The sequence below is a fragment of the Centropristis striata genome, chromosome 15 (genome assembly GCF_030273125.1).
Source record: "Centropristis striata isolate RG_2023a ecotype Rhode Island chromosome 15, C.striata_1.0, whole genome shotgun sequence".
Classification (NCBI taxonomy): domain Eukaryota; kingdom Metazoa; phylum Chordata; class Actinopteri; order Perciformes; family Serranidae; genus Centropristis; species Centropristis striata.
The window spans coordinates 37,038,174-37,051,381 of record NC_081531.1 but is presented as its reverse complement, the minus strand read 5'-3'; the positions used below and the strand labels follow the sequence as shown (position 1 = coordinate 37,051,381).

General features: G+C 38.4%; 1 protein-coding gene across 2 annotated transcripts in view; it reads left to right on the top strand.

The window, feature by feature from the left end:
* The window catches only part of pds5b (PDS5 cohesin associated factor B), a 40,771-nt gene that overhangs the window by 2,847 nt on the left and 24,716 nt on the right, over positions 1–13,208 (top strand). For both annotated transcript variants that reach the window (XM_059351423.1, XM_059351422.1), the window contains exons 2-7: positions 3,772–3,899; positions 5,857–6,060; positions 6,345–6,431; positions 10,159–10,256; positions 12,092–12,218; positions 12,568–12,648. In XM_059351423.1, the coding sequence (XP_059207406.1) occupies positions 3,792–3,899; positions 5,857–6,060; positions 6,345–6,431; positions 10,159–10,256; positions 12,092–12,218; positions 12,568–12,648 (705 nt within the window). In that variant the 5' untranslated portion in view covers positions 3,772–3,791. The remainder of the gene's footprint in view (positions 1–3,771; positions 3,900–5,856; positions 6,061–6,344; positions 6,432–10,158; positions 10,257–12,091; positions 12,219–12,567; positions 12,649–13,208) is intronic.

Here is a 13,208-nt window from a genome sequence, read left to right as displayed (position 1 = left end):
ATTCTCATAACCTTTGGACTCATTTCAGTCCTTCCCTCTTCGCTCCGTCGTTGTTTCTGGCTAACCTTCACTGCTTCACATTTGGCAGAGACATGCTCCATTTAGAAAATATCTATTTCATTTGGGTAAAACCCTCTTTGACAGTGTTTCCCTGTTGGGTTTGTGGTTGTGTGAGTGTCCATGTGGAGGTGGTTGAGTTCACCAGCTGGTGTCCAGTCCAGGCTGTTTGCTGACAGTCCCTCTCCTCCCAGCATCAGCCACAGGGTTAACACAAAGGGAGTCAGTGTCAAGGTTCACATTAGGTAAGAAGATCTGCTCCAAGTCTTCATCTTTCTGCTGGCAGCGTGTTAAAGCAGGGAGAGCAGACGCTGCAGTCGGGGGATGAAATGTGTTTTACTGTGATAAAGCAGCACTGAGCAGACACAAGTCCACCTTCAAGAGGCTTCCTGTGTGCTGCTTCTTATTCAAAATGAAATATTCCCCGGTGGATGCTACCCAGACAGACCCCACAGGTTGAAATACTCCGCTCTGATTGGCTGCCAGAGCTCTGTGTGTGTCAGCGTGGTAGACCGAGAGAGAGATGGACTCAAATTTGGCAGCAGCTGCTGGGAGGAGAAGAAGGTCAGAGTCGAACAATCTGGCAGCCTGCCAGTGTCCAGAGAGTGTGTGTGTGTGTGTGTGTGTGTGTGGTTTTGCCTGCATTTGTGTCTGTGTTTATAAAAGCTCAAGTACAGCTGGAGAAAATTGTTTGGTTGTTATTCAAAACTCGGTATTGCAGTCTGTCCTCTAAATGATTTTTAGATTTTTTTTTTTTGTCTGACGGCAGATCGTCTGCTTCATAATAAATACAAATAAATAAATAAATAAAAGTGATCCTTTAGTGAAAAAAGCAGCTTCAATTTCGTTGAAGAGAAGTTATCTTCCCATTCATTTGATGTAATATGTAATCATTTAAACAAAATGACTTTAAGGAAGTATAGGCTTTATAAAGTTGTTGTGAAGAGATATTGGAGCAGAGCCGCAGAAAAATATGAATATTATTTTAATAATGGGCATGCAGCTTATTTATTAAATGCTTTTATGGGCCTAAAAAGTTGGTGCATCTCTATTCAGAGGGGTAAAGGTAAAGAGGACGATGTCATTGTCCATCGCAACGGTTGACAGCCATCGTGTGTTTGTGTTGGCATTTTTAAAGCTCCTAGAAATATAAAAATAGGGTTGTCACCATACTAAGATTATCAACTCGATACCGATACTCAGGAAAATATTGGATACTCGATACCATTTTCGATACCACAAGGATAAAAACAAAGACCCCAAAATTTAACAGAAATATTTTTAACAACAAGAAAAATGCAACATGTAAAAATGAACAGAACCACAGGTTAAATATTTAGAATAAAAAATAGTTAATAAACTGCAACTATGATAACAAGCTTGAGGTCTGAGGTAGTGCAAACAATAAATAAATATAATAAACAATAACAATGTTTTGTATGCTGTGCACAATATTAGGCAAGCTTGATAAGTCGACTTTTCTCTGCTTCATTCTGGGAATTTCAAGAGAGAAAACAAAACTTTTCATCAATACTTTTGAAAATGAGTATTGTATCGTATTGTATTGGATACGTTTTAGTATCGATCCTTTTTTGAGTATCGATATTTTTGACAACTCTACCTATAAAGTAACAATTCTGATTTATTTAATGGAGCACAGACGGATTTCTGCGAGTGCAGCTGAAGGTGCATGCTCCTGCTGTCACAACAACAAATCTAAAATAGAAGTCAGAATTGGTGAAAATTTATTTTTTAATGTTTGTTTTAACACGTTCTTTCCACATGTTTCCCAGTAGAAGTGTCTAAATCCCCCATCGTAAACAGCACACGCTCAAACAGTTTTTCTGTGTTTTTCTGATGGACCTTCATCATAAAGACAAACTAGCTGTGCAGAGTTTGATGCTTTATAGCTCAGCTAACCGATTTCCTGTGGGAAATACCCGCAGCACATGTCACATTACAGTTGCGCAATGTTTGACACGTTCACAATGTTGTTTCTGGCGATATGACTCACAAAAATGTTAATGTAGCAGCATTATCATTCCCACTGGCTGTGATCAAGCATCTCTTCACCACTGCTGCTGTGAAGTGTGTGTTGGCTCTTATAACATGCATCAGGATGACTTACACATGTAAAACGCACAACTTAAGTTAAGCATGACTGCTTATCGCGGTTTCTTAGAGCCACAACCCAAAAATATTCAGTTAATTTTATAATTTTCAAATAAGTTGTTGCAGTTAGGCTGACATTTGATAAACCAAATAATTTATTACAGATTAATCAAAAATAATTTATTTTGTTTGATCCTTTTAGTACCAACATCAACAAGTATAATTATTATTATTTTTTTAATGATGGGGGGAAAAATATCTAAATTCCATCCAATATCTTGAATTATACCAGTCAAAATAATTGTGACTCATATATTTTTCCAAATCATACAGCCCTACTGTTCAGGGAAGTACATTTTATTAGCATTGACTAAGACTGACTGCTGGTTGTCCACTAAACAAAGATCAGTAGTTTGATCCCCAGCTCCACTGTGTATGTGTTGAATTATTTCTGTCTTATTGAATTACATAAAACACAGCCAGAGAAATGTTTAAAGTGTTTCTCTACACTCCCAACCTTTGGCCTAGTGCAGGCACATTCACTATATAACATACAAAAGTTTATTTTTAGGCATTATAGAATGAATGTTAATTAGCTGCAGCTGATTTGATGGTTGGCCAATATATTAAATTGGGTTATTTTGTGTTAAATGTCTGCATGATACGTTATATAACAAAATGCATATATAATTGGTTATTTTCAGTCAAAAATGAGGCAGATAGTAATTTCTGTGACATGAATAGTTGAGGCAGCGGGCCTGAAAAGAGACTAAAGATTGAGTCCTTGAGGAAAATATTGTTTTGGTTAATAGTGCTATTTGGCTTTGACAGAGGCGCTTTGTTTGGGGAAAAATATAAGATTGTAGACTTTTCATTTATTGATCGCAAAACATCAGACTCCATTCAGCTGCTTCCCTCTGTTACACACACAACTCCTGGGGAGTTCTCCACTGTAATTAATGCACGCCTGTATTTAATGTTGTAGATATTTTATGAACCCTTACTAGAAAGACACAAATCATAGTTATTTATTAATTGCACGCCAGATTGACTGTATATTGTTTATTTATGAAGTATGCGTCAGGCTCTAGTTTGTCTGACGCAGGTAAGATGTAGAGATAAATGAAGTCGTATTCCCAGGCGGACACATTTCTTCCCTTTTTAATCTCTTTAATGGACACAAAGTGATGGAAGGTGAGAGGGGCAGTTTGTAGCTGTTGCCAAGCGCAGTATGGCTGATGTGCTCATGAGAGGAGCACTAAACTGAAAGTCATGGCACGTTTTGCGTCATGTAAACATGAATGGGGTGTAATCTTTGACAGCTTCGTGGCTGTTATGAAATGTGGAACACAGCAGTGAGAAGTCAGCCTGTTCTCTGACTGCAGCAGCTTCACATGCTGTGAATAACTTGCTGAATATTTCTACAGTCTTTGTTCCAGACGTCTTTGGAAGTTTTAAAAAGATTTTCACTTTTGTTCCAAACAGAGGTTCAGCAATTTTTCATGGGTTTTAAAGTTTTTTTTCGTTCCTCTGTGTTTTCTGTCTCACCTTTTTTCCGGCTCTTCTCTAATTCATCACAAACGTTTGTCTCTCTTTCCTCAGGCAGTGAAGAGCTAAAGAGAATGGCTCACTCTAAAGCTCGAGTCACGGATGGGAAGGTGACCTACCCCCCGGGGGTCAAGGAGATCTCTGACAAGATCTCCAAAGAGGAAATGGTCCGCAGGCTGAAGGTCAGTCACAGTCTGCTGCAGCTGTTGGCTGGAATTATCATCCTTCTAAATCCAATATTGTCACATTACTGCAGACATATTGTTGTCATTATGTTTTTTATAACCTTTGTGTAATTCTCCATAATTGATTTATTGATTATTACTGATGCATTATGGAAATATTTATTACTTTTGACTCTTCATGGTGTAAGTGAACAAATTGAATGTTACAGAGGCACTTTGAACCTCACTGTGGTGGACTGATTGCCATGTGGGTCATCATTGGGCCTGTTAAGATCTTCAGACCGGCTTGATATCAACCCATTAAATCCTCTGAAACCTCAGCATTGTTTCAAAACCTGAAAAACTGCACAGAATGTCAACGTTTCCTAAATAATTAATTCCTCAGCCTCTTTAGCAGATAGAGACATGAAATAAATAAATAAAAAAACATCTTAGAGCTGAAATCTCCCTTGGCTTTACCTGTAGAGCATTAGCATTGTCTTTGCCCTCAAATTCAAAGGCTTTTTAAAAAAAAATCTATACACACAGAGATATGGAATAAAAAACCATCTGAAAGCGTAAACCTTTGGCTTTAAGTGTAAATCACTGCCTTTGCCCTAATGTGCATTAAAAATGTTTAAAAACAACAAAGAAATAATGAAAAACATATTATATTGTGTGGCACATAAAGAAAAAAGTTACTTTTCAATAAAACAAACTGTCAGCAGTGCAATAACGATATCCCAGTGTGTTCAGTTAGTGTAGGTCTTTATCCTACTGTAACTACAGATGTCCACAGGCTCATTATAGTCTGGCTCATCGTCAGATTTATCGCTGATAATACTGAAGTCGCTCAGTTAATCTGTCATAGACATGCACATGTTTGTGTTTTGGATGATCTCATCAACTATATTTTCTGTCAGTTCCTCCGTGGCGAGACGCAAAAGATTTGTTTGTTTTAGTTTTTCCCTTTTGCCTTCCACACGTGTATTTCAGTGAATCCCGTTGCATTTAAAAATGACGAGATCATCCAAAGCACGCAGACGTTGCATCCGTCTTAAAGGTAGAAGCGTGTTCCGTCTCTCCTGGTCTTAAAGGGACACACGCATAAATAAATGTAACATCCGGTCCAAATGGTTTAAACCAACAGCGGAGCGGACCTGTATATCTTATTTTACCACCAGGTGTTGCATTTACCTCAGCAGCCGTTTGAACTGGAGCAGAGCGACTATTTCTAAATGATAATGCACCTCGAGGCTCCTTTGCCAAACAACAAGAGAAGAAGAAGAAAAGGGAAAAGAAGTAGAGAGTGAGGCTCACCCCTCAAAAACAAAAGAAAACACAACATGCTCGTTTTCAGTCGACCTCCCTCTCCTCATCTGGTTTATGGTGTAGCTACGGCTCAGCAGTAAAGAGCGTTAATGCGTCTATAAATGACCATAATAATATGTTAATCACATTGTTATATTGCACAGTGTCCGTGTCCTCTAATGTTACTTTATTACCAGAGAGTCTCTCTCTTTGTGTTGACAGCAGAGCCAGGGTAGACAGATAGCGCTGCTTTCCACAGATAATGTGAAATAACATTAAAAAATGCTCACATGTTTCACCAGATGTACTTTGATGGCCATCAATTTACCTCAACGGCCCACTAACGTATAGTGTGTGTGTATATATATATATATATATATATATATATATATATGTGTGTGTGTGTGTGTGTGTGTGCAAAACACTAAAATAGAATTAGTGAGACCATCAGCATAGGTTGCTAATGTAGGCTGCTTTTTAATTTGTCATAATAACAGATGCCATTTCAGCTCAAACCACTTTGAACATGTGGTTTCAGCAAAACCAGAAACTGACCCAACTCTGAGTTGGTTGAGAACTCACATAGCTATTAAAGCTATTAAAGCAGCTTTAAAGCTCTCCTCCACCTTCTCCTCCACCCTAACACCCCCTGTCCCTCCTCCAGATGGTGGTGAAGACCTTCATGGACATGGACCAGGACTCTGAGGAGGAGAAGGAGCTGTACCTGAACCTGGCCCTCCACCTGGCCTCAGACTTCTTCCTCAAACACCCAGACAAGGACGTGCGCCTGCTGGTGGCCTGCTGTCTGGCAGACATATTCAGGATCTACGCCCCCGAGGCGCCCTACACCTCTCCAGATAAACTCAAGGTACGCTGATCAGGACATCAAAACAAAATATCATCACCCTTCTTCACCAAGATTACTCTGTTTTTAATTGCATAACCCTATTGCATCTTCTCTGGAGTATTCACTTAACACTAACACAAATTGATTTTAATGTGAAATTTTGTGCAGCATTTGGCCAAAAACTTGACTCCACTCACAGCTAATTTAAAGCACTTCTGACCTTTCATTAACAAGTCTTATCAGGTAGATTTGCTAATGACTACTATGTGCTGAGTAATAACTGTGTGTTTCTTTTTTGTCTCCAGGACATTTTCATGTTCATCACCAGACAGCTAAAAGGACTGGAGGACACTAAAAGTGCTCAGTTCAACAGATACTTCTACCTGCTTGAGGTATGGAACAGTTAAAGGGGTTTTACTGATGATATGATTCTTTGGACAATGATTCAATATTTTCTGATGATTTACTTCGATTTGATCAATATGAGACGATATCTTCCCATTTTACACAGCATGTTGCATTATATCAGCTCTCCAAATATAACTACAACATGTTACATGTACACAGTTTTATTACTGAGTTCTTCTGCACATTTAAATAAAAACAATATTTTTTAGTTTAAAAGAAAAGAAACCAAACTAGGCCTGCAGTTCAATTTCAGCTCAGAAAATTTTCAAAATAAAGGTGTATCTCATGGAAGAACACATGTATCGCTACCTTTATTTATTTTTATTGATTTTTAGGGATTGTTTGTTCTCACTGAATAAATCCACTATCCCAGATCAATGGATCAGTACAGCCCTAGTGGTGGATCAGTGGAAGGGTTTGATCTCATTTTATTGGATTCTAATCTATTATTTAATCTCTTTAATCAAGTCTGAATCCTTTAGACTCCCTCATCGAATCTTTAATAGAGTTTGGCTGAAACATTTAGCTGCAGATATTTGTCTCTACATGTCTAAACACAGTCATTTACTCAAAGAAACAGCTAGTGTTGGTTTACAGAGATGAATGTTCTTAGTTTGGCAGCCAGATTAATGCTTGCAACCTGTTGCTGCAGCGTGAAAAGGAGATGAGCAGCAGCAGGTTTGAAGTGTTGATTAAATATCTGGCACATTGGAAGAATAGCGTTAGTCTTCTTCTTCCACCAGCGATATTTATATCCAGAACAAAAGGCAGCAGTGGCTAAAAAGAGAAGCCCACTAAATGTTTAGTACGTTGCTTATTTCAAATTAAATGAGGTGGAGAGATAAAAGGTTCAGTGAGAGATTGACTGAACATAATAAACATGAACATAATAAATCTGGATATGTTGCCAGCTGGGATTTCTCTAAATAAAAAACCTTGTTTTATTATTGGCTGGTTGAAGCCTCTTTGCTCTATTAGATAATTACTTGTTATTATATTAGTTCATGTTCAAGGTTTACTGACACTAGAAAGCTGTTTTTTACTCTCCTGCCACAAGCATGATTTGTCACTTTAAGGAGTTGTCAGTTTTGACAGTTTGGTCCAATGAAACGCAGCGTAAACAGTTGTGATGTGAACATTTGAAGAGCAGAGCTTCACTGTGAAGTAGGAGGCGAAACCTTTAAAATTAACGATATTTGAGTATTTATGTTGTGAAAATGCAGGCGGAGGAGTAAATGAGAGTTAAAAATATATATTTGGAATAGTCACTTTTATCTACAAGTCAAACATTTGTGAACGTAGATCATATTCAAACTGTAATGATCTTTCAAATGTAAGATTTACAGTCTACCAGTGCAACAGACTGTTTTTAAGTAGTTTGGATGGGTTTTCTGACTGATCTGCCTCGACTCTCTGTGATAAACAGATTTTTTTTGATGGAAAGAAAGTTTTACTTGTTCCTAAAGTCATGCTAAAGGCTAACTGCTGCTAGTTTTAGCTGTGGCCAGCTGGCTCAGAGACAGACTGAGCAAGAGTAAATCTTGTTCTGGCTCTTATAGATCTTTGTGAAGTAAAAAGCTGAAGCTGTTGTTGGACTAGTCACTAGTTCTACATGTCCAGCTGTTCCTGTTTATGGCGGCTGGGGATACATGAATTGGGGAGGGGAGCGCGGCATTCAAATTCTTTTGAACAAATTGTGTTTCATATAAAATTCAATCAAACTTGACTTTTGAAACAAGTGACAGCCCTAATGGGGAATTTAACACTATGTTGGAAAAAACACATTATTCCAATCAAAGTATTTTTGTGTCCATAGGGGATCTTTAAGCTTGAAGCTTAGCCTGACATTTTCAGAATAACTTTCCACTAGCTTATCTAAACCTTTATGAAGCTTTTTATTTATTTTCACAAGCCTGGTTTAACTGGAAATCCTTTGTAAATCCTCCTGTGGAAGAAGCTCTTGGAGTTAGATGCAATCTGTAACCGATAACTTTGTAAACATTTCACTTCTGTTGCTTTCCATTGTTGACTATCATTTTGATGTTCTTAAAATTTGTTTTCTTGTTTCAGTTATTAGTAATCCACTGTTTATCAGGCAGAACAGAGAAGCTATTCTGCTGTTGGAATAATAATTTATTTGATAGTTTATAAATGGCAGCAGAGATATTTACCCACAAGGTTGATCAAATCATTTAATCCATGCAGAACTTTAGTTGATGTTCTGCTTGTTTTGTGCAGCGCATCATAATAAATAAATGATGTTGTAGACTTACAGTCTATAGGAAACCCGTTTATCTGTGTCTGCAGAGATCTGGCACTTTAGTTTTCCTTCTCCTCCAGGCAGCAGCACACTCTCTGACTGAACTCCCCAAAATAGATAATAATAAATGTTGTATGGCTTCCAAAAATTACTAGCCTAAATTTCTCAGTATTTTTAGGATCCTTTTTGAAGAATATGTAACTCTGATCATTGGTTTGCTTTTCACGCTTCTTAATTGTGTGTTTTAATTTGCTTTCATGCTTTTGATTAATTTATGCCCTTGATGAAATCTTAGGAAAAGTTTAGTCTAATTAGAAGTAAATATCTTCTCTTTTTTGCTAGTTGATTAATATTAATATTTTTAAACATAAGATTGTGATTTAAAAGTGTTACAAACAAGGCATAATTAGACACTTGAAAGCAATCTATGATAGAGAAAAACTTATTTTTAGCTGTTTTAATTCTGTTAATTGCTTTTCACTTCATGCTAATCCAAATTAACAGCTTCAGTGGCTGTGAATAAGATGGTATATTAGATGATATGTAGTTTAAAATGAAATGGAAAACTGAACTAATCTAAACCAAACCAAACAAAGAGTTCACAGAGCTTCTTTACTTTGGTCCGTTTTATCTGTATATTTTTAAAAACACCAATGATTTATCAAATGACAATGAATGATTCTTAAGGTGCTCGTAGTCGTGACAATTATCACCTTCTGCACCTTTTTAAGAGCTTTAAATGGAATTTTCTGCTCATTCTTTAGCTGTCAAACCACGACTTCTCTGTTGTAATTCATTGCTCTCGTAGCATGTTTTTGGCTGCAGAAAGCAGCTGTTTTCTGCAGTGAAGGGTCTGTAAAAACCTCTCTGTACACTACAGCTCAGCACCAACCACATGGATGGATAAAGAGAACTGGAGTCAGTGTTGTAGGCTGGGCTCTGCTTATTCACTATGAAAGCTGCTCAATGGCTCATGAAGCAAAAAATACCAGGATCTTCCGCTGCTCTTTTGCATCTATTGGGCTCGTGGAGCACTAAAGACTTCTGCAGGCAGTCATCACATGACAGATCCGGAAGTTGTAATTGTAATCCAGCAGACTGCAGCATAAAACATCACACTACCACCACAGACTGATAAAACATCTGCAGCATCTCACTACACATGTCCACAGATCTGAGCTGAGAAAAGAAACAGAGGAGGCTCCGCCCCTTTTTGTAGAGAGCGCCTACCAAACTTTGCCGATGTAATTTTAAATGTAATAATATGTTAATTCACAAAGTGTTTCCTCTTCCCCCAAGTCGCCCAAAAAAAATGCGTGTCAAGGAAAATAAGTAGAATTTGTTTTGTGAAAGACTATTAGAACCAGTTAGCAAACATGACTGAGTGTTTCTTCCAGCTGCCTGGTTCATCTGCATTGTGACTAACATCCTGCTTCTTCTGTTTTATCCAGAACATAGCATGGGTGAAGTCCTACAACATTTGCTTTGAGCTTGAAGACAGCAACGAGATATTCACGCAGCTTTACAGAACTCTCTTCCAGGTTATCAAGTAAGTCCTTTTATCACCTTGGCATGGTTTAATATTTGCCTGTCCATTTCTGCTGCTGTGTTTCTATCTTTCACATTCCCTCTTTTCTCTGGCTGTGATATCAGAAATGAGCCCTTGTAGCATCCTCAATCTGTTTCCACTGCAACATCACCAAACAACACAGTAGCAGTCCGGCTGTTTCTCTTTGATTGTCCTCTTTCCTCCTAACCCCCGCTCTCCATTTCACTCTGCTGAAAACAACCTTGAGGGCTGAATTCTGCAGTACAGATTTGGCTCTTTGCCACTGGAACAAAAGTGAAGTTGTGGGTGTCAAGGTTGTGCAAGCACAAGATTTTTTTTTTACATTATTGTATAGGAAGAAAATAAAAAGCTCTGCTAGAATTATTAGCAGTGAGCTAGAAGGTGCAGGGGAATGCAGACCTCATGTTAGTGTGTGTGTGTGTGTGTGTGTGTGTGTGTGTGTGTGTGTGTGTGCGTGTGCGTGTGTGTGTGCGTGTGCGTATGGAGGTAATGAGACTAGTAATGCCTGGCAGCGCTGAGGACGCCACTCGCTGAGATACAAATCTAGGTAATAAGCGTTCCCTCCCACTGTAATGCAGATCATTATGAGCTCGTACACCCACTCTCTGTGTGATCAGAGTCTGTTTGTGTGAGGACAGTTTGTTCTCAAGATGAGAAATTCACAAAGTGAAATACATGAAACCTACAAAACACCGGCTGTGGCTCGGTTGGTAGAGCGGTCGCCCAGTTGATTGGAAGGCCGGCCACCAGTATGAATGTGTGTGTGAATGGGTGAATGAGCGTAGTCTGTAGTGTAAAGAGCTTTATAAGTGCAATCCATTTACCTTCAGCTAGCAAAGTAAACCTTAAAAAACTATTCAGGACTATTCATTAAAGTGCTGAACCCCAACAACCTGGGATTGAGTGGTTTCTTTAAAAAAAAAACCCAGAAATCGTTGATCATAGAAAGAAAATGTGAAATCAGGCATTATCGTCAGAATTTAAACTGTCCGACATTGGTTGAAAGGGTCAGAGGTTATAAAGGTTTCAGTTAAATAAAGTAACCTAACCTAAACGCGGCTTAAAACTGTGATATTTCTGTCCCAATCACTTTATTCTACAATAATAAGTCTGCACTTATTGCCCCAGCTGCAGAAAAGTCTGAAAAAGAAAAGGAGCGCTCCCCTCTTCTCTTTTTTTCAGATTGATGGCAAAGTGACCCTCAGACAGGCATTTAAAATATTTCCAAAAATAAACAGTTTGGAATAATTAGATCCGGTTAAAAACATTAAATTCTGCTCCTCAGTGAAACTGTGAAGACGAACAGTTACATGACAATATTTACACAGAGCAGAGAGGAGAGGACAGGGGATGTTGTAAAAATGCATGTAGTTCAATATGTAAAGCATGTGGAGACCCACATTTTTTTCAATATTGATGACATTTGTATGCACTTGAAAAACTGTGTGTGTACATAAATTCCACTTTATCAGAGAAATTCTACTTGCACTTTCTCTTTTTTTATGATTAATGTCATAAGTGTGCTATTCTGCACAAAAGACATATTTTAATTATTTCAATTTCTATGGTTGTGCTGATTCCATAGAGCTGCAGGACTTGTATATTGTATATATTTTGTATATTCCAGTACATACAAGGCCACAGTGAGTAAAATGTAAAAAGAGCAAAAAATATTGGGGTTCAGAGTACTAATATCCTAAATCCAGTCAATATTAAGCTGCAGCCTCAATAAGAACCAGTGTGGAATATCATTTAATAAGTCATGCACAGATCCCATCTGCGACCTTTGACCCTTTTTTGCCTTGTTTCTCCAGCAACGGCCACAACCAGAAGGTGCACATGCACATGGTGGACCTGATGAGCTCCATCATCTGTGAGGGAGACACCGTGTCCCAGGAGCTGCTGGACACCGTGCTGGTCAACCTGGTGCCAGCACACAAGGTATGTGTGTGTGATCAACAGGTAGATCGTGCAGAAAGCAGCAAACATTCATGCATACACACACATATTACACCATGAATGTTGATACAAGGTCTTCTGAGTTGTCAGAGCATCATTTTCCATCCTCTGTAATTCAGTGAGACCCCTGCAGGTGATAAGTGGTAAAGCAGCTTTAAGAGTTTGTGCACAAACAGTTGTTGACATCTGTGCCTGGTAAAAGCATCCTGATGGGACTCTGCAAAGAAATGATGGACAACACCCTTATTTTTCACATTGCATGTCGTTTTTGTCATCACTGTGAACATATTATCTGCTGATTTACTCACCTCTTGTTGTTCTTTCTGTGTAGAATTTGAATAAACAAGCGTACGACTTGGCCAAAGCTCTGCTGAAGAGGACCGCTCAGGCCATTGAACCCTACATCACCAATGTAAGATTAACTATTCAGCACATTTCTTGTTTGTTTTTAATATATTTGGCTTGACACCTTGCAGTCGTGTACATCCTGTAATAGTCATAAAATTCAGAGATAATGCTGCATTCACATGGAATCATGCAGACGGTAATCTGCAGATGGCCGACACCTTCTGGAGGGAGAAACAAACAAACATGATGTAATTATGCATCATATAGTAGTGTATATTTTTTCTCATCTCATGTTTTAATAAGGTTTTGTGTTCCCAGTATTCTGTGTAAGACATCTATTCTCACACATTGCACTAATTTTGGCTCCCAGTTTCTTTTAGAATCTATTTTAAGTCTGCCAGGTCTGCCAGGCTGGGTCTAACTATTCCAGAGTCCAGGTTAAAAATAAAGGCTGATCAAGTATTTGCTGTGCCGTCTCCTTGGCTCTGGATCAACCTGAGCATCAGATCAGCTGACTCAGTCTGTGGCTGCTCTTAAATCCCATCTCAAAACTTGATTTTACAAAAAAAAAGGGGTTTCCAAGCAGCTGATGGACTGCACTGCCTCCGCCATTAGTTCCTGGCC